The sequence below is a fragment of the Anolis carolinensis genome, chromosome 3, assembly GCF_035594765.1.
Source record: "Anolis carolinensis isolate JA03-04 chromosome 3, rAnoCar3.1.pri, whole genome shotgun sequence".
NCBI lineage: Eukaryota > Metazoa > Chordata > Lepidosauria > Squamata > Dactyloidae > Anolis > Anolis carolinensis.
The window spans coordinates 90,642,858-90,661,954 of NC_085843.1; the positions used below are offsets into that span (position 1 = coordinate 90,642,858).

The 19,097-nt window shown below is 42.1% G+C and overlaps 1 protein-coding gene across 9 annotated transcripts in view; it reads left to right on the forward strand.

Annotated features, from left to right (window-relative positions):
- The window catches only part of tab3 (TGF-beta activated kinase 1 (MAP3K7) binding protein 3), a 113,512-nt gene that overhangs the window by 27,453 nt on the left and 66,962 nt on the right, over positions 1-19,097 (forward strand). For 8 of the 9 annotated variants that reach the window (XR_010004955.1, XM_062977183.1, XM_062977184.1 and 5 more), the window contains 4 exons: positions 5,746-5,906; positions 6,965-7,058; positions 8,935-9,018; positions 17,811-17,949. Coding sequence is in view for 8 of the 9 variants with exons in the window: in XM_062977183.1 (XP_062833253.1) it covers positions 5,746-5,906; positions 6,965-7,058; positions 8,935-9,018; positions 17,811-17,949 (478 nt within the window). In the remaining variant the exon portion in view is untranslated. The remainder of the gene's footprint in view (positions 1-5,745; positions 5,907-6,964; positions 7,059-8,934; positions 9,019-17,810; positions 17,950-19,097) is intronic. The other variant, XM_062977188.1, reaches the window with a different exon arrangement.

Sequence of the window (19,097 nt, forward strand, 5' to 3'; positions counted from 1 at the left end):
TGCGCCAAGCCGCTCATAAATATGGCTATACGACACAGAATACTTCCTATGGCAGGGGTAGGTGGACACCATCCTCTTCCTCCTCCTATACTCGCAGACCCTATACGGGAGGATCGCGATCCTTCCCGCAGACCACCTCGGCCCAATCCTCACATCAAACGCAGCCTCCTCGCTCGCGGCATCAGAACAGAGGACGGTACCAGTCGAGGTCCAGATGGCGTTTTTAGCGCCGTCACTTCTTCTCCTCTTACGTCTTCTCCTCATGTGGTGTCGGGATCTACTCTTCAACGTGGTGACGCCAGTCCTCTCCCTGATGACTTTTCGCGTCTAGAAGAGCAGCAGCTCTTGCCTGGGGTGCACTTTGAGTTTGGTTCTCGGTTAGCCTCCTTTTTCCCTAAGTGGCAGGCCATTACTACGGACCAGTGGGTCCTGAATGTAGTCCAGTTTGGCTACGAAATTGATTTCTGTGCCCGCCCAAGGACTGGCTGTGTGAAGGTAACACAGCCATCGGAAATCCTCAACCAGGAGGTTAGCACTTTGCAGAGCAAAGGGGCATAGTCCCCTTGCACCCTGCTTTGTTTTCTTCTGCCTTTTTTTCACGATACTTTTTGGTTTCTAAAAGGGGCGGAGGCCAGCGTCCAATTTTGGACCTCAGGGCCTTGAATCAACACATTCTGTCACCTACGTTTCGGATGGTGACTTTGCCAACCATCCTCCCGCTCCTGCCAGAAGGAGCGTGGTTTGCGACTGTTGATTTGCGCGACGCATATTTTCACGTCGCGATCTCTCCGCGGCATCACAGGTTTCTGGCGTTTGCCATTAGTCGTGAAGCATATTGTTTTAGGGTTCTCCCCTTTGGGATTTCTACAGCACCCAGAGTCTTCACTAAGGTGATGGTGGCAGTGGCGGCCTATCTCCGCACTCATTTTGTCACGGTGTTCCCGTATATCGATGATTGGTTGCTGGTGGCACGGTCTCGTTCTTTACTCCTTCATCACATTCAGTTTACACTCTCACTCCTTCAGGACCTCGGCTTGGTGGTCAACTACACCAAGTCCAACCTACGGCCCTCTCAGAACATCGCCTTCATCGGGGCGGTCTTGGACTCTGCCACTCGCAGGGCATACCTGCCAGACAATCGGTTTGCAGTACTTCGCAAGGCGGCTCTCCGAGCAAGACACCAGCCCTGCGTCCCAGCCAGCCATGTAAGATCTCTGCTGGGATATATGGCATCAACTACGGCGGTAACGCCGTTTGCCGTTCGAGGATGAGAGCCCTGCAGTCATGGTTCCTGCAGGTCTTTCACCCTCCGAGACAACCCCTCTATACGTCTGTACCTACCACCGTCCATCCGACTCTCGCTCCATTGGTGGCTGGTGTGAGCGAACGTGTGCTCGGACTCCCGAGCCATCTTGCATGCTGACCATAGACGCCTCCCTGGAAGGCTGGGGAGCTCACACCGGTTCTCTCTCGGTACGCGGCCACTGGTCGCCGTCCGAACAGACTCGTCACATCAATCTCCTAGAGTTGCTGGCCCTGTACAAAGCGGTGCAACTGTTCCGCAACATTCTCCACGGCCACACCGTGCAGATTTGCACGGACAACACCACAGTGGCGTGGTACGTAAACAAGCAGGGCGGGACGCAATCACGGTCACTGCTTGCCCTCACGTTGACCCTGTGGAACTGGTGTCTGCGCAACAACATCCGCCTGGTAGCGGTGCACGTCCCGGGCCATCTGAACACGCTGGCCGACCAGCTCAGTCGGTCTCGCAGCACCAGTCACGAGTGGTCTCTTCATCCTGCCAAGGCCAAAGCCCTCTTCCATCGGTGGGGTCAGCCGACTGTGGACCTTTTTGCGACAAGCCTCAATTCCAAATGCCGGCACTTTTGCGCTTGGGGGGCAAGGCCGTCCAGGACAGGCTGCCTAGGGGATGCGTTTCTCTTCTGCTGGACAGGTCCCCTCCTTTACGCCTTCCCTCCGGTGCCATTGCTGTCCAGGGTGGTAGCCAAGACCTACCACGACGGCGCAGACGTGATTCTGTTAGCACCATGGTGGCCCCGCCAGCCATGGTTCCCCTTGCTGACGGCAATGGCTGCGGGCCATTATTACGACCTTCCTCGTCGGCCAGACCTGTTGACCAGCGAGCACGGGACCCTCTGGCATCCGGATCTCGCCTGGCTACACCTCGTTGCGTGGAGGATCCGGCCCAGCCGTTCTCCACAGCAGTCTTAGACATCCTGGCGGCAGCCCACAGGCCATCAACCAGGCGGTCCTATGACCGCAAGTGGGCCAAGTTCACCGAGTTCGTGAGGGACCGCGGCACTGACCCTTTGGCAGCTCCTACGCCGCTGCTCCTTGACTTCCTGCCGTTGTTAGGACGCAGGGGGTTAGCCCTTTCTTCATGGAAGTGGTATTTGTCAGAAATCTCGGCGTATCACAAGCGCCAGGGACTTTCCTCTTGCTTCCAGGATCCATTGGTCCAAGTGTTCCTCCAGGGTTTCAAGAATACTTACCCACCACGAGCTCCGCCGCCACCCGCATGGCGACTCCAGCTGGTGCTTTCCGTGTTGACGAAACCTCCCTTTGAACCACTTGCCTCGATTGACCTTTCCTTTCTATCATGGAAGACAGCGTTCCTTGTCGCTGTCACCACCGCTCGTCGAGCCAGCGAGCTCTGTGCTCTCCGGGCAGATGAGCCATATATACGGTTCCATAAGGACAAGGTTGTCATGCGGACAGACGTAGCCTTTTTACCCAAAGTTGCCACACTGTTCCACGTCTCCCAGGACATCGTGCTCCCGGGATTTTTCCAGAATCTGTCCACACAGCTCGAACAGTCTCTCCACATGGTTGACGTTCGGAGGGCACTGGCATATTATGTCCACCGTACCAAAGACATTAGGAAGTCTCCTCATCTCTTCCTGCAATACCGAGCTGACACCAGAGGGATGCCGGTGTCTTCACAAAGGTTCTCTGCCTGGGTCGTGGCAGCGATCCGGCTAGCATACCAGCTGGCTGGTGAGGAGCTCCCAGCTAGACTCAAAGGCCACTCCACACGGGCCATGGCCGCCTCCACTGCTTTTTGCTGTGGGATTCCCTTGGACGACATCTGTCGTGCGGCAACCTGGGCCACACCATTGACGTTCGTGACCCACAACAAGGTCAGACAGCCTTCGGGAGAGCCGTACTATCTTCAACGTTGGCATGACGCCCGCCATCCATGGTGTGTAGCTTGCTAGTCTACCATGTGTGTGCATTCCACAGACACCACGAAGGAAGAAAGTATGGTTGCTTACCTGTAACCATGTTTCTTCGAGTGGTGATCTGTGGAATCCACACAACCCCGCCCTTCCTCCCCGCTGTCATCATGCTTTTTTCTTCAGCCGCTGCGTCGGCAAGGAACAAGGCCACAACCCCGCCTCTGTGCTATATATCCTCAGAGGAGGAAGGGCGGGGTGATGGCCAATTTTAAACAGCTGTGATAGTTCCGAAATGCTGCACAGGTGCAGGTAACTACCATGTGTGTGGATTCCACAGATCACCACTCGAAGAAACATGGTTACAGGTAAGCAACCATACTTTCTGCCTATATAGTGGTGTGTGTTCCTAATTATTTATACTTAGAGAGTTTAAGTGGTGATGCAGTAAATGTTTTGATTTTGAATTTCCAAAGTGTTGCAGGTTGACAGTCTCATGGAACCTGGCATATATAAGATTTGATATGTTTTTTATAATTATCAAGGAAAGGTGTATGTGGGTGATGTATTGTTTTTAGCTTTAGAGAACAAAAAAGCTATTAGATCCAAAATTCAGTTTGTTGTTTTTATTTTTTATTGAAATCACTGGGACTTAAATCATGATTGATATGCCCTGCTAAGCTCAGTGGGATGCAATCTAGAATCTAAATAATTCTAGAGGTAATTATAATATTATAAGGCATGTTGGAATCGTTTGAATTACTGTGTTAGTGTGTGTAGTGTACACCTATTTCTCATTCACAGAAATCTAAATGGAAATCTTCTTCCTGAAGAGAGGATTGGTTCTGTCTTCTGTAAACAATTTGTGAAATGTGTAGCATATTGACATTTTAAGTAGCACAAAATGTATAACATTTCAGACATTTAGTAGGCTACCATGGCCAAAAATTGTACCTCACCAACGTTTGGAGTCTATTTGCATTTTTTTTTGTTCACAAAGAAGTGTAAGAGATTCCCGTTTTGCTCAGATATATTTCAGAGTTGACTGGCAGATAGCCCAAAATTCAATTCTCCCTAAAGACTGCTGATGTGATCCTTTGAAAAGGCCGAAGATCATTTCTGCATTTTCAGCATAGCTAAAGAATCTCCTGCCTTTTTCATTACACTTCTGGAGGTCAGGTGAAAAGAGCAAGGTGGAAATGTCTTAGAAAATTCCATCTCCAAAAGGGGTGTCTTACTCTGTTCCATGCAGTCAGCCATTTCTCTCCTCATCTTACTTTTCTCTTTAGCAAACACCTTTTTATGTTTCTTTTCATTTTTTCTAAAGAAACAGATAGTGAGGAACTCACTATGAAAAACAAGAGAATTTTAGCCAAATTTATATTCTGTATTAAACAACAAATGGAAGCTTTGGGTAATTTGTTCTGCTGTAATCTGTCTCTTGAAGGTCATTTGTTCTGACTTTATTTGCTGGATTTGTAATCTGGAAAAAAGTTGTTTTCCAAGTGCTAAAATAGCATTGCATTTACTGGATTAGAGCAATGAACAAATATTTGCTGGATTTTTTAAAGCCCTTTTTCTAGAGACTTATGTTTAAAAATGATTTATGCAATATTTTCTTTTAGAAATGAATAAAATGTTTAATACAAGGTGTTCATATACTTTCAAAATTATTTTTAAATCTATAACAAAGACTGATATGATGTACAATATCGTATCATTGAAATTCTTGGGTTTGGGTTTTTGTCAGTTCTTTTTATGCAAACAAGTGCATACTATTTGCTTGACAAAATGGAAACTAGAGGAGACAGATAATTTTCTTCCTTTTATTAATATTGACGGTTCTATCTTTAGCTTTTGCTTACAGGTTGAGTTTTCCTTACATACACAATACATTTGTCCCTAAAGTAATAAAATGACTTAGAATGTATAAACTGTGCCAATGTTTTGTCCTAACATTTTCTGAAAATTAGATTTTTGTTTTGTTTAAAAGCCTAGAAGATAAAACTTTTTTTCTACAGTTGCTTCAAAATGTCCAGGAATTTCTAGCTAGTGTAATATAATTCCATTGGACGAAGTGACTTTATTAACCTGATGCAGTGTAGAATATTTTGTGGCCCTGTCTTTTATACCTCAATGGTTCATAATCTGCTGGTAGGATCATGGGCCCCTACTGGTCTTATTCTTTCTGTCTTTGAAATATCATTTTGCAGAGCAGTATTGATACAGTTAGGTTGTCAATTCAGCCTGAGCAGCTTTCTTCTTCTACAGGTGCCTTTTTATTTTTGAGTGGACAAAGAACAAAAACAAAAAAGGAAGTGGCCAGAAATGATCATATCTTTAAATTACTATCTAAAATGATGTTTATGGTGAAAGAACTTTACATCTCCAATTATAGTTTTGTTGCCATTAAGTGCCTCTACACTGATGTTTGCCTGCATGTTTATGGTCACTTTGTTATTTTAAACCGTTACTTGTCAACAAATGAAAAGATGGGCTTTCTATTTTGTACATTGCATTGACTTTCTTCCCTATAATACACTAGCCTTATTGTTACATCAACGTGCGAGAATGGAGAGGTTAGCAAAAGAACTGAAGTTTGAAAATGAAGAACTTGAGAAGCTTAAAGGTGAAGTGAATGGCATGGAGCATGATCTTATGCAACGGCGTTTGAGAAGAGTGAGTTGCACAACCTCAATCCCAACAGTAAGATGTTTTTACAATATGTATATGTTGGAATATTCATTTTTCACTCTTGATGTGGAGGATTTGTACCATGTTTTAAATATATAATACTTGCTGCCTGATGAGATTTGCCAGTTTCTCTTCTGGCAGCCACATCATTGCTTAATGCCCTTTCCTAGATCATAGTATATTACTGCATACCTGCATTACTAAGTCACTGCTTTCTCAGTTGGATATCCTTTTCAGCAGAAAATAAGGAACCCAATTTGGAAAGAGCATATCAGAGTCAAGGCAGTAATGTGAACATTGTTTGGTTTAGGAGTAAAGTTATTGAAAGAATTGGTGATGAAATTACTTGAAAGATTTGCAATTGTACATGTTTTCCAACTCGGCTGCTGTTTTCCTTCTGATGAGCAGAATTCTTTAAACTTACTTTCAGGCTCTTTAAGGAACCCATTTTGAATTTGCTGCACAAATATAGTCTAAATCCTTTCTTTGCCTCATATTGATAGTGTATTTCAAGAGTTTTAACTGGTTATCCATGGGAAGCTTGATTCAAAGCATATCACTGTTAGCTTAGATTGAAAGTGGGTTGTCTTGGTTTATGAGCAAAAAACATATTTACATACAGTATATCTAGACATTATATTACCATGACGGTGCTGAAACCGCCCTGAGTCCCCTCGGATGAAAAGGACGTGGTATAAATGTTGTAAATAAATAAATAAATGATTGACTAATTTTAAATTAAAGTTATCTAAACTAACAGCTTTAATCCTGGTTTAAATAACCAAGGAGGTAGTTTTAAATTAAGTTGTAAAATGCAAAGCACTTCTACATTATGTCTTTGTTGGAGAAATTAAATGCTGCAATAGTAAAAATGTACTCCTCCTTGGTAAAGCTCCTTAGTGAAACCACCACATACCTATGCAATTATGACCACACAGAAGTAAGTGGGATCAGCTGCCAAATTTAAGGGATTCTTTTTCTCTCTATTTCTCTCTATGTATGTAAATTGCTTAAGTATATTCATTATCTTGATTTCCCTTCCATTTGCTATTTCTGGTTCTCTTTTTTAGCCTGAGGAGATGACCAGATTGAGAAGTGTGAACAGACAGCTTCAGATAAATGTTGACTGCACTCAGAAGGAAATTGATCTCCTTCAGTCTAGAGGTATATATGTGGAAAATTTGCTTTATCAAGAATATATTTGTTTGGAACTCTATATACAGCTGTAAATATTTCATGAATAGTACTGGCCGATACTATCATTATCTATACACACAATAAAAGTGAAAATGTGTACGTGTGTGTGTGGCAGAGGTGTCCATTTAACACAGACAGCCTCCACAACAGCTTTAACCTACATTGCTGGGTAGCAACCAAAGCACTCCCTCCACTGACATTGCAGATTATAGTGAATGCCAAGAGCCCTGCCAGTGTTCTCCACAAACATCATACTGCCTCTCACTCAAGTGAAGGCTTTCATGTGGGGACTGTTTCATCCTGGATTTCCTGTCTTTCCTCCAGAATGGACATCCCATTGTTTGTTTTTCTCTTCATTACTGCAGAAATTTTCTCTTCATTACTGCATTACTGCCCACTGCCTCTCCCTTAACCCCTTCCAGGGCCATAGCCGGGGCGGGGGGGGGGGGGAGTTAAAAATTCAAAACCCTCCTGAAATGTGTCAGGTTAAAAAAAAAACCCCTGGTTTACTCATAAATTGCTTAACCAGTTAAAAATCGTGAGTGAACCACGTTTCGGGGTGGGGGGGGGGTTGAACCCTTTAGGTGGGGTGAATGCTTAACCCCACCTCCGCGCCCCCCCCCCCCCCCCCGGCTACGATCCTGACCCTTTCCTACCCTTTTCTATGGGACACAGCAAACAGAGGAATTGATCAGCAACTGAACAAGAGGTTCGGGGAGAATTCACCATGATTTATAGAAGTTGTAGTTCACCTAAATCCAGAGTGCACTGTGAACTCAACCAGTGATGGATCTGGAACACTTTGCCATGGAAGATGGGACTTGCAGTACCTTCACTCACTTCCAGAGACCACTGTGGCCCCCACGAATGAAGAATCTGGACCAAACTTGGCACACAGCCCCCCCCCCCCCCGACCCAGTTTACCTCCTTGTGAAGTTTGGAGGAGGACAAACAGGGATGATGGGAACTGCAGTATTTTCAACAACTGCGACTCCCACAAATGATGCACCTGGACCAAATTGGGCACACAGACTCCCTATAACACACTTTCTGTCCTGGTGAGGGTTGGGGGAGGATGGACCACAGACTGGGATTTGAATTATCTTTACCCACTTCCACAGACCCCCAACATATGATGGGCCTGGAACATACTGAAGAGGTTTGGGGAACTAACCCACCTGTGTGGGAGTTGTAGTTCACCCTGCACCAGAGCATTCTGAACCCCACCAATGACGGATCTGGACCACACTTGGCATACAGATCCAGCATGGCTAGTTGTGCTTAGAGGCCTGGTTTGGGGAAGATTGACCCACAATTCTGGGAATTGTAGTTCACCCATATCGTTATGTATTTTCTAATGGGAGCTTTCCTAAAAAACAAAATCAAAGAGTGGCTTAATAGCGTTACTAATTAACTAAATGATATTACCGAACACCCCAAAACAAACAATGCCTTTTTCAAATAACCTGGGCACCGCTGGGTACCCAAGCTAGTATAGAATAAAAGCTGTCCAGTTGAGGTATCTCTGTGTCAGTGACGTTGTTGGACATTTCAAGAGATAAAAGGTCAAACTAAATTATTAAATATTGTCAGTGAATTGCATTTTGATGTTAATTTAGATGACTGAACTGCCATGAGTCCTTCATTATAAATACAACTTATTGGAGAATAAGGCATTATGGCAAGCAGGTACAGAAGAAGACCTCTGAAAAACAATGTAGTGTACTTTCATCTCTCATGCTAAAACACACCTATTTAGCTTAAGGCTAGTGATACCTATAACATCTTGAATAGTTTTTTTTTGTTCTGAAGGTGTGTTAACCTTTTTTTCTTGTATTAACAGGGAAGTTTGACCCGAAAGCCATGAGTAACTTTTACGATAATTTAGAGCCTGGTCCTGTTGTGCCACCAAAGCCATGTAAAAAAGGTGAGTCACCAGATACACAGGCAAGATTTAATTTACAATTGTGCTATATATATATATATATATATATATATATATATATATATATATATATATATATATATATATAGGGATAGCAAGAGCTTCAGTGTACAGTGCCATAACTATTGTGGAAGAAATGTGGTTTTTCCATGAATAAATAAACAGCCTGTTCAGGCTTTCAATTGAAGATATTTGACCAAATGTATGAAAGCACACAGCTCCAGTAACAGTGTTCCATGCGGTCATGGAACTTGGAGGTGTCTTTGGACAACGCCTGCTCTTCAGCTTAGAAATTAAGATGAGCACCAACTCCCAGAGTCGGACACAACTAGACTTTATGTCAGGGCAAACCTTTACCTTTACTATAATGGCACAAGCACTAATTATATTGTAAATCAGAATACAGTAGAGTCTCACTTATCCGACACTCGCTTATCCAATGTTCTGGATTATCCAACGCATTTTCGTAGTCAATGTTTTCAATATATCATGATATTTTAGTGCAAAATTCTTAAATACAGTAATTACTACGTAGCATTACTGCATATTGAACTACTTTTTCTGCCAAATTTGTTGTATAACATGATGTTTTGGTGCTTAATTTGTAAAATCATAACCTAATTTGATGTTTAATAGGCTTCTCCTTAGTCTCTCCTTATTATCCAACATATTCGCTTATCCAACGATCTGCCGGCCCGTTTATGTTGGATAAGTGAGACTCTACTTTATTACTAATATGTTAGAAAACAGTCATTATACAGATTGAGTCTCCCTTTTCTGAAATACTTGGAACTAGAATTATTTCTTATTTCAGATGTTTCTGGATTTTGAAATACTTGCATAAACATAATAAAAAGAGGTATCTTGGAGATGGGACACAAGCCTCAACACAAAATTAAGTGATGTTTCATATACACTTAGCATGAAGATAATTGTATATGTAATATTTTTTAATAACTTTGTGCATGAAGCAAAGTTTAGATACACTGAACTGTCAGAAAGTAAGGGTGTAGACAATTATGAATTTTGGCATTCTAGATAAGGGATGTTCAACCTGTTATATGTTTACTTGTATGAACTGTTGAAAAGCAACAGTTTCACAGTTTTGCATCTGAGGCTGCATCAATTTCATTGTTGAACTTTTCTGGGTTGGATACTTTTGTGCTTACCGTTATTGTGAAGCTTAAGGACTGCCCCCAACATCTACCAATACTTTCTAGTTATATATTAAACTGGTCCTTTTCATGTTGTAGGGTTCAAGGCAGGAGTGGGAATAATTGAGCCCTCAAAAAGTTTTGGGGCTGCAGTTTCCATGCAGTTCCTTAATCAGCATAGCAATGGTGAGAGTTGTTGAGCATTACAATGCAACAGCAACTGGAGGGTCCCATGATTTTTACTCCTTCATCTCTTCCAGTCAGGGTTTTTTGTTTTTTATCAAGTCATACATTTTCCAATCCATACTGATCTCATTTTAAGGATATTTACATTTTCTGCAACATTTATGGAAGTACATTCAACCCTCTACTTTGGCTAGTGTTAGGGGTGCAGTAACCCTGTGAAAGTGGGAAAACCACAATTTAAAAGGTAGGGTTTTTTTAACCTGAGAGAACACTACTTTAGGGATGTCTAGTTCCTCCATTGCAACTCTGCAGTTAACTTCTGCTGGAATTGTGCTGGATATTTCTAGAGAGGTGTTCTCTCTAGGAATCTTTAGGTACTCCAGCACAACTCTATGGTCACCTTTGTATGATTTGTAAAATTGAAGCCTTCAGGTGTGAGAGAACAATTGTATTCTGACCTTAGCCTTATCCTTAGTCTAGTGTAGCCCCCATTTTGTATTGGCAGTCTATGGGCCCTTCCAGACAGACCCTATAACCCAGGATCTGATCCCAGATTTTTTGCTTTAAATTGAATTGTGTAAGTCCGCACTACCAGATAATCTTGGATGAACAGAAAACCTAGGATCAGATCCTGGGATATAGAACCTGTCAGAAAGGGTCCTATGCAGCAGCAGCTCTTCTGCTATTAGGGAATTAAGGGACTGAAAGCATCAGAGAAGCAATTAATTGGCAGCCTGAGAGCCCAGGTGGCAAGTGCTAATTAATATGTGATCAAGCCAAGAGTGAGTTAATCTTGCCTGCTATCCTGCTCTGTACTATAATTCGTATTAGACAAACTGCAGTTGCTGGGGGGAAATAGCACAGTTTGAGAATAAATCTGAAATGTAATTGCCTTAAGCCAGTCCCCTAGTTATTTTCAGATGAATGGAGGGTGTGACTTAGTTAAATCCTTTTGTGCTGCGTGGGAGAAAGATTATAGTTAAGTAGGTTGGTGTTTCTCTGCCAAGCACTGCATTTATTATTTTGATTTTGACATTACTATATGCCTGTTTAAATGTTGGTGTTTTATGGTTGATCCTTATATAGGAGATACAGAACATCAATTCACATTGCCCTAAGCATGTGTTTTTCCAGTTTTCTAAAAAGTGTTAACAGATTGGAGGAACTACTGTAAATAATGCATAAGGAAATGAAGACACTAAAAGAGAAGTGCCATTAAAATCAGAGTCTGATGAAATTGAATTTCATAGAATTGTAGAGTTGGAAGAAACCAGAAAGTATCCAGTCCAACTCTCTTTTATACAGGAATACAAAATCAAAGCACTGTTGGTTAGCACCCACTATTTGGTTTGCTAAATTTGCTGAAAAGCATAGATTGGCTGAGACAGAAAGGAGTCCAGGATGCATTTAGTGGTAAACACATTTTGGATTTTTTCAAGAGAGGTTTTTTGTGTAATATTGTTATCATCATGTACTTATTTATGTAATATAATACTATGTGTCATGCATTACAAGTAATAGACCAATAAAAATCCCCAATTACCTGTTCTCAATCTTACAATCTAATTAAGACCTGACACAAAAGGAAAAGGAGATGACAGTATGGGAGGAAATTAAATCCAGCAGATAAGGCCCCTTTTTTTCTCCCTTAATGACCAGGGTAGCGGCAGTTCGATTAGAGGGTAGTGTGTTTCATCTGTTTCTGGCCAAGGCACAGTGAATTATGTTGGAATTGCCTAAGTGTCAGTGGTTAATCCCACAGATCTCTATATATAAAAGAGTGATGAAATCACGGCACTGGACAAAACAACAAAACTAAACACCCCACAACCTCGAAAATTGACAGCACAATCCCTCATCCACGCCTCAAGGACAAGACAACAAAAAGAAAAGAAAAATAAAGTCCTAATTAGAGGGAAGGGAATAATTGTTTTTATCCAATAGCTGCCAATCAGAAGGCTAAGCTCCGCCCACTTGGTCTGCTGACAGTTAGAAGGCTAAGCTCCGCCCACTTGGTCTCCTAGCAACCCACTCAGCCCAGGGCCTCAGTTTCGCTGTTTGGTTTAAATTAGAAATGGACAGAACATTACAGAGACATCTCTGGTTGCTTGAGAGTTTGTATTAATGCTATGACAGTCGACTCTCATTTAACGGGCACCCCTGGGAAGTGGTTGATGCCGGATAACTGAGAGTAGTCTCTGGTTGCTTGAGAGTTTGTATTAAAGCTATGACAGTCAACTCATTTAACCAGCACCTGTGGGGAGTGGTCGATGTCGGATAACTGAGAGTCAGCTCTGGTTTCTTGAGAGTTTGTATTAATGCTATGACAGTCGACTCTCATTTAACCGGCACCCTTGGGGAGTGGTTTATGCTAGATAACTGAGAGTCATCTCTGGTTGCTTGAGAGTTTGTATTAATGATATGCCCCATAGTATGACATCACATAACCTGTATGGACTAGACATTAATATTAAAATGCAGCCATTGAAAGCAAATATAAGACCAATGCAGTTCAAACTAAATTTTATGGTCACCATAGACCCATGTAAAGCAGTCCAAGACCGTTCAAACCACATTAAATAATAATAATAATAATAATAATAATAATAATAATAATAACAACAACAACAACAAGGCGGCAGTGTAGACCCTGTGCTGGCTGTAGTGTAACTACCGGCAGGTCCAACCAAGCCAGAGAGGCCTCAGCTGAGGAGTGGAACTAAGTGCACTTAACCCATTAGCATTATGGAGAATCAAACCAAAACGAAGTCTATACTGACTCGGTCGTCGCCCAGGACTAAAAGGACCGCGGTGGATGCTGCTGATTCTGGACATCCATCGACAAGCGAGCTACGGAATCAAAATACAAGTGAACAGTCACAGAAGCGGCAAAAATATACAATGCCAGAAAACCACACAATTATGAAATGCTACTACAAATCTGAACCTCAAGGGCGTGGCTACCAAAAAAGGATTCATCAACTGTGGAAACAAGAGTACCCTGACTCACAGATAACAGAACCCCTACTGGCTGACCAGCGAAGATTCATAATCAGAAACAAAGTGTTCAGTGAAGTTGAACTCGAAGAAATCCAGAAAATTTGCAAAGTAAATTACCATCAGACCGCAGCACAGACAGCAGCAGAGACTCCAGCAACACTTGGAATGGTGGAACAGATTGAACCAGAAGAAAGTGTGGAGCTTTTGCAAGAATTTGAAGAATCAGCACTTGAACCACCTGTTGAACCACCAGGAACCATGACAGCAAGACAACAAGAGCTCAAAGATAAGATCATGGCTCATGCTGCAGCAAATGCAATAAGAAAGCGGCTCCCAACTCTAAAAACAGGGCCCAAGAGACACCTGGCGCCTCTCATGAAAGATGTGAATACAGTACTCTTCACTGTCCAAATAACATCAATTGAACAAACAAACAAGTATGCCTACAGTGCAGCAGTGATAATAACAGAAGAGCTTGGGCTCCTACAACCAAGGCAGCCCCAAAGAAAAGACTGGAAAACCAAAGTGGAAGGTCAGTCTAGAGTTGAAAATCAAAAAGCTTAGATCAGATGCAAGTAACCTGAAAAATATGAAAGAGAAGAAACTGAAGAATGACAAAATCAAGCAATACCTGATCCGAAAGTACTGGCTGAACACCAGAAAAATTGAAGAAGCTTTGGAAATCGTGAAAGAACAAATTACAGCAACAGCCAGAAAAATTGAAAGATATGAAGCCAGAATCATCCAGTAAAGACAAAATCAACTGTTTCAATCAGACGAAAGACGGTTCTACCAGAGTCTGAACCAGACAACAGACATAGTAACCATAAAGCCAGAGAAAACTGCAACAACAAAGTTCTGGAAAGAACTTTGGGAAAATAATAAGAACTACAACAAAAACGCTGGGTGGATAAAGGAGTTTGAAGGAAAATTCTCACAGAACAAAATGGAACAGATGAAATAGCAACTGAAATGATCAGCAAACGAGTGCAAAAAGTCAAGAACTGGACATCGCCTGGTAGTGATCAACTTCATGGATTTTGGCTCAAACATCTGATTAGTTTACATGGAAAAATGGCCCAACAATTCAATGAGATGCTGCAGAAAGGAAGTATCAGTAAATGGCTAACAACTGGAAGAACTTACCTGATACAAAAGGATTCAGCAAAAGGAGCAGCACCAGGAAACTACAGGCCAATAACGTGTCTGCCCACTATGTTTAAACTACTGACTGGCATCATAGCTGACAGAATTCAAGACTATCTTGAAGAAAAGAATATCTTGCCAGATGAACAAAAAGGCAACAAATGGAAAATCAGGGGCACAAAAGACCAGTTATTGATTGACAAAATGATTCTGGAGAACTGTAAGAGCCGAAAAGCTAATCTTCACATGACGTGGATTGACTACAAAAAGGCCTTTGACTCACTCCCACACAGCTGGATCATCAAGTGCCTGGACGCCATCGGGATTTGTAAAAACGTTGGCACCTTTATTGAAAACATGATGGAGCACTGGAAAACTGAACTATTTGTTGGAAATGAAAGCTATGGACTTGTCAACATCAGAAAAGGAATTTTCCAGGGAGATTCATTGTCCCCTGTGCTTTTCATTATTGCCATGATCCCTCTGTCAACAATCTTACAAAAAACAAATCTCGGCTATCAAACATCTAAGAAATCTCACAAAATTTCACATCTGATGTACATGGATGACCTGAAGCTATATGGGAAAACGGAAACTGAAATCCAGTCTCTAACCAACACTGTCCGATTTTTTAGCACTGATATCAGCATGGAGTTTGGTTTGGACAAATGTTCGACAGTGGCATTGAAGAAGGGAAAAGTCATTGAAAGTGAGGGCATAAATATGCCTAATGGCCAAACAATAAATTGTCACCAGCCAGAGGCCTATACATATCTGGGCATACTACAGCTGAACAACATCAAGCATGAACATGTGAAAACTGTGGAATACACACAAAGGGTCAGAAAAATTCTCAAAAGCAAGCTCAATGGAGGCAACACCATCAAGGCCATAAACACCTGGGCCATACCTGTCATAAGATATACTGCTGGCATTATACATTAGACACAGGTGGAACTGGATAATTTGGACAGAAAAACAAGAAAACTCATGACCATTCATCATTCACTGCACCCTCACAGTGATGTTGACCAGCTACATCTGCCTAGAAGATCAGGGGGCAGAAGACTCTTACAAGTAAAACAAGCAGTCAAACAAGAAGAACATGCCCTGGCAGAATATGTAAAGCAAAGTGAAGAACCTGCTTTGATTGAAGTCAAAAATCAGAAACTCTTCAAAGCACAGCAGACAAAAAGCCAGTACCAGAAAACTGTACTACAAACTAAAGCTGACAGCTGGCACAACAAAACATTGCATGGAAAGTTCCTTAACAAAATTGAAGGAAAAGCTGATAAGGAGAAGACCTGGCTCTGGCTCACAAATGGGACCCTGAAGAAGGAGACAGAAGGCCTGATCCTTGCAGCCCAGGAGCAAGCCATCAGAACAAGTGGTGATGGGTACACTGGGTGCCGTGCCAAAAGATCTCAGCCGGCATTTGGAAACAATAGACATTGACAAAATTACGATCTGTCAACTGCAAAAGGCCACCCTACTGGGATCTGCGTGCATCATCCGAAAATACATCACACAGTCCTAGACACTTGGGACGTGTTCGACTTGTGATTTTGTGATATGAAATCCAGCATGTCTATCTTGTTTGCTGTATCATACAATAAAATAATAAGGCAGTATATAACCCATATAACACAACCCAATGAAATGCAGTGCAAGAGCCAACACGGCCAACTTGGTATAGTAGCAGGGTTTGGAGGTGGTTGAATTTGCTATCCAGGAGTTGTACTTTACCCGTATCCAGAGAGCACTCAAGATAGCCAATGTCAGATCTGGCCAAAACTTGGCACACAGACTCAACATGCCCAACTGTGAATACTGGCACGATTTTGGGGTCTGGGAATTGTAGTTCACCTGTATTCAGAGAACAATGAACCCAGGAAGTAATAGATCTCGACCAAACTTGGCACACAGACCCAACATGGCCAACTGTGAATATTGGGGAAGTTTTGGGGGAATTGACCCAAGATTTTTTGGAAATTTTAGTCCACCCACATCCTTCATATTATTACTAAATATCATTGCTATTGATTACAGCAGCCTGGGGGAGGCGCCTTCCACTGAGCCCTGTCTTCTGCTGGTCCTTCTTCAACTCCCGGGACAGGAAGGGAGAGGGTTCAATCAGGGCCACCTAGCACCTCCAAACAAAGGATTCCCCCAGGGAGGAGGCAGCCAGGCTTTGAAGCTGCAAGGCCATTACATGCTAATCAAGGTGACTAATAACAGCATGCATACCTGCCACACCGAGAATATTCAGTGTATTCCAGCTCACCAAACTAGGATTACAATAGGAAGAAAACGGTCACACTTTGCGGCTGCAAGGCTATTCACTGTTAATCCACCTGGCCAACAAACAAATCCAAAAAGCCACAGCAACGCGTGGCCGGGCACAGCTAGTACTTACTATTTTAGATTAAATTTACCTCTGGATTCTCTTTGAAAGGACCATAGCACACAGTATTTTTAGATATATTAAAAGGCGATGGAAGCTAAAATGGTGTTTGACAGCTAGAGTTTCTGTGTTTTAAACAGATGTTGCCTAGATTAATTAAAGTAAATGCTTGATACCCAAATTCTGGAGAGTGTCAGGTGATTGTTTAGACCAAACTGAGGCCCGTGGGCCGAATGGGGTCTCCAAGGTCATTTACCTAGCCCCCACCCTCAGTTTTAGATTTAGGCTCACCCAAAGTCTGAAATGACTTGAAGGCACACAACAACAACAATAACAACAACAATCCTAATTAACTTGACCATCTGATTTAAATCCTGATAGGTTTATGTTGGTTAAAATTGTTCTTAAATTTTAAATATTATATTGTTTTTTCATTGGAACTACAAATAAGACATGTACAGTGTGCATAGGAATTTGTTCGTATTTTTTTCCAAATGATAATTCGGCCCCTCAACAATCTGAAGGATTGTGGACCAGCCTTCTACTTAAAAAGTTTGAAGACCCCTGATTTAGATGAAGCTGGTACAAAATTGCAAGAAATTGCACTTTTTCGTTCTTGATGTTGCCCTTACGCCTCAGTAGACATGAATTCTGTCAGATTGTAGTCCCATACCACTCTTATTGGTCAGATATGATTGGCTGGTGGCACTCAAAGCTATACCTCAGTAATTTACAAAATTGTGATTGTCACTTACAAAAAAGGGATAACGTGAACAAGAGAGTATTGATTACAGAAATTTTGAAGCATCAGCATTCTGTTATATTGTTTTGTGGCTATTGTGTATTCAGAATTATAGAGTTTAAAAGAAAATCCTTTTCTGTAGACCACCAGAGCAGTTCCAAGCAAGCTCTGCGAACACAGCCAAGAGATGAAGACTTTGAAGGAGCTCCATGGAACTGTGACAGCTGTACGTTTTTGAACCATCCAGCACTGAATCGCTGTGAGCAGTGCGAGATGCCACGGTATGCCTGAACCCGTACTGCTTTGGATTAAATCCCGTCTGCTTTGGATTAAAAATGGGCTCTGGAGCACACAGCCATAGAAGGAGATGTGGGGTACCTTTCAGTCCATCTACCAGGCATTTGCAAGCCAATCATTTTCAAATTACAAGGGAGCTATCCCCCCTTCCATTCATGCTGCACTAAAGATTAGTTTGGGGGGGAAATACTCTTATCCTACTATGGTTAGCAAGACTGAAAGGACATCCTAAATCCAAAACAGATCTGCTTTGTGAAGAATGTATACAGGAAAGCAGGTGATTGCTGCTGTTCTAGAACTTATAATTACATTTGCTGGTAGTAGCTGTTATATATATTTTTTATAAGCATTGAAACTTGTGGTGTGAAGTGTTACAAATATCCAGACAAACTGTGAAGAACCAGAGCTGTTAATCTGGCCACAGCAAGCTGGAAAACAAAGGCGCCCTGTGCTTCCAGATTGTAAACTACTGAAGGGGGGGTATCAAAGAGCAAAAAAGGGGGGTATTCAAAAATGCTGCTTTTTTCAGGGTAATTTAAGTCTACATAATTGCTGTTTTGAAATTGTGAATCATGGTGAGGAGGGAGAAGTACTGTATGAGCCTTATTTATCTAGTACAATCAGAGGTGATTTTACGATCCCTTTTGCTTGTACAGCACTCACCAAGACTTGTTAACACTGGTAACTAAGTAGTTATACCTTATAACAGAGGTATGCATGCTTTTATTAGGCCTTTGTGTTTTAAAGCTAAAAGTAAAGTATGCTTTTATAAACGACGTTCCCTTAAAACTGTGCTTGGTGACAGTAGAGCGGACGTATGCCAAATGCAGAACTATTCCAAATTCTCTTTGGAAAACTTGAGCTCATCCGTCATTATCTATGAGAAGTGTTTGCACCCTGTTCCTTAGGTCTTTCAGCTTCAAATTATGTGAAGAATCCATGATGTTTACAGCACAGAAGGTACTTTGTACCCCCATTCAGATTTAGCTGAAAGCTAGTAATATTTGCTTATCAACAAAGGTTTATTTGCACATTGTTAATAAACCAGCCTGTATTAACTGGTATGAGTGGCAGATCTTGAAATGCATTTTTATTTCAAATTTGGTCAATTGATGGACACCAAAAACACACA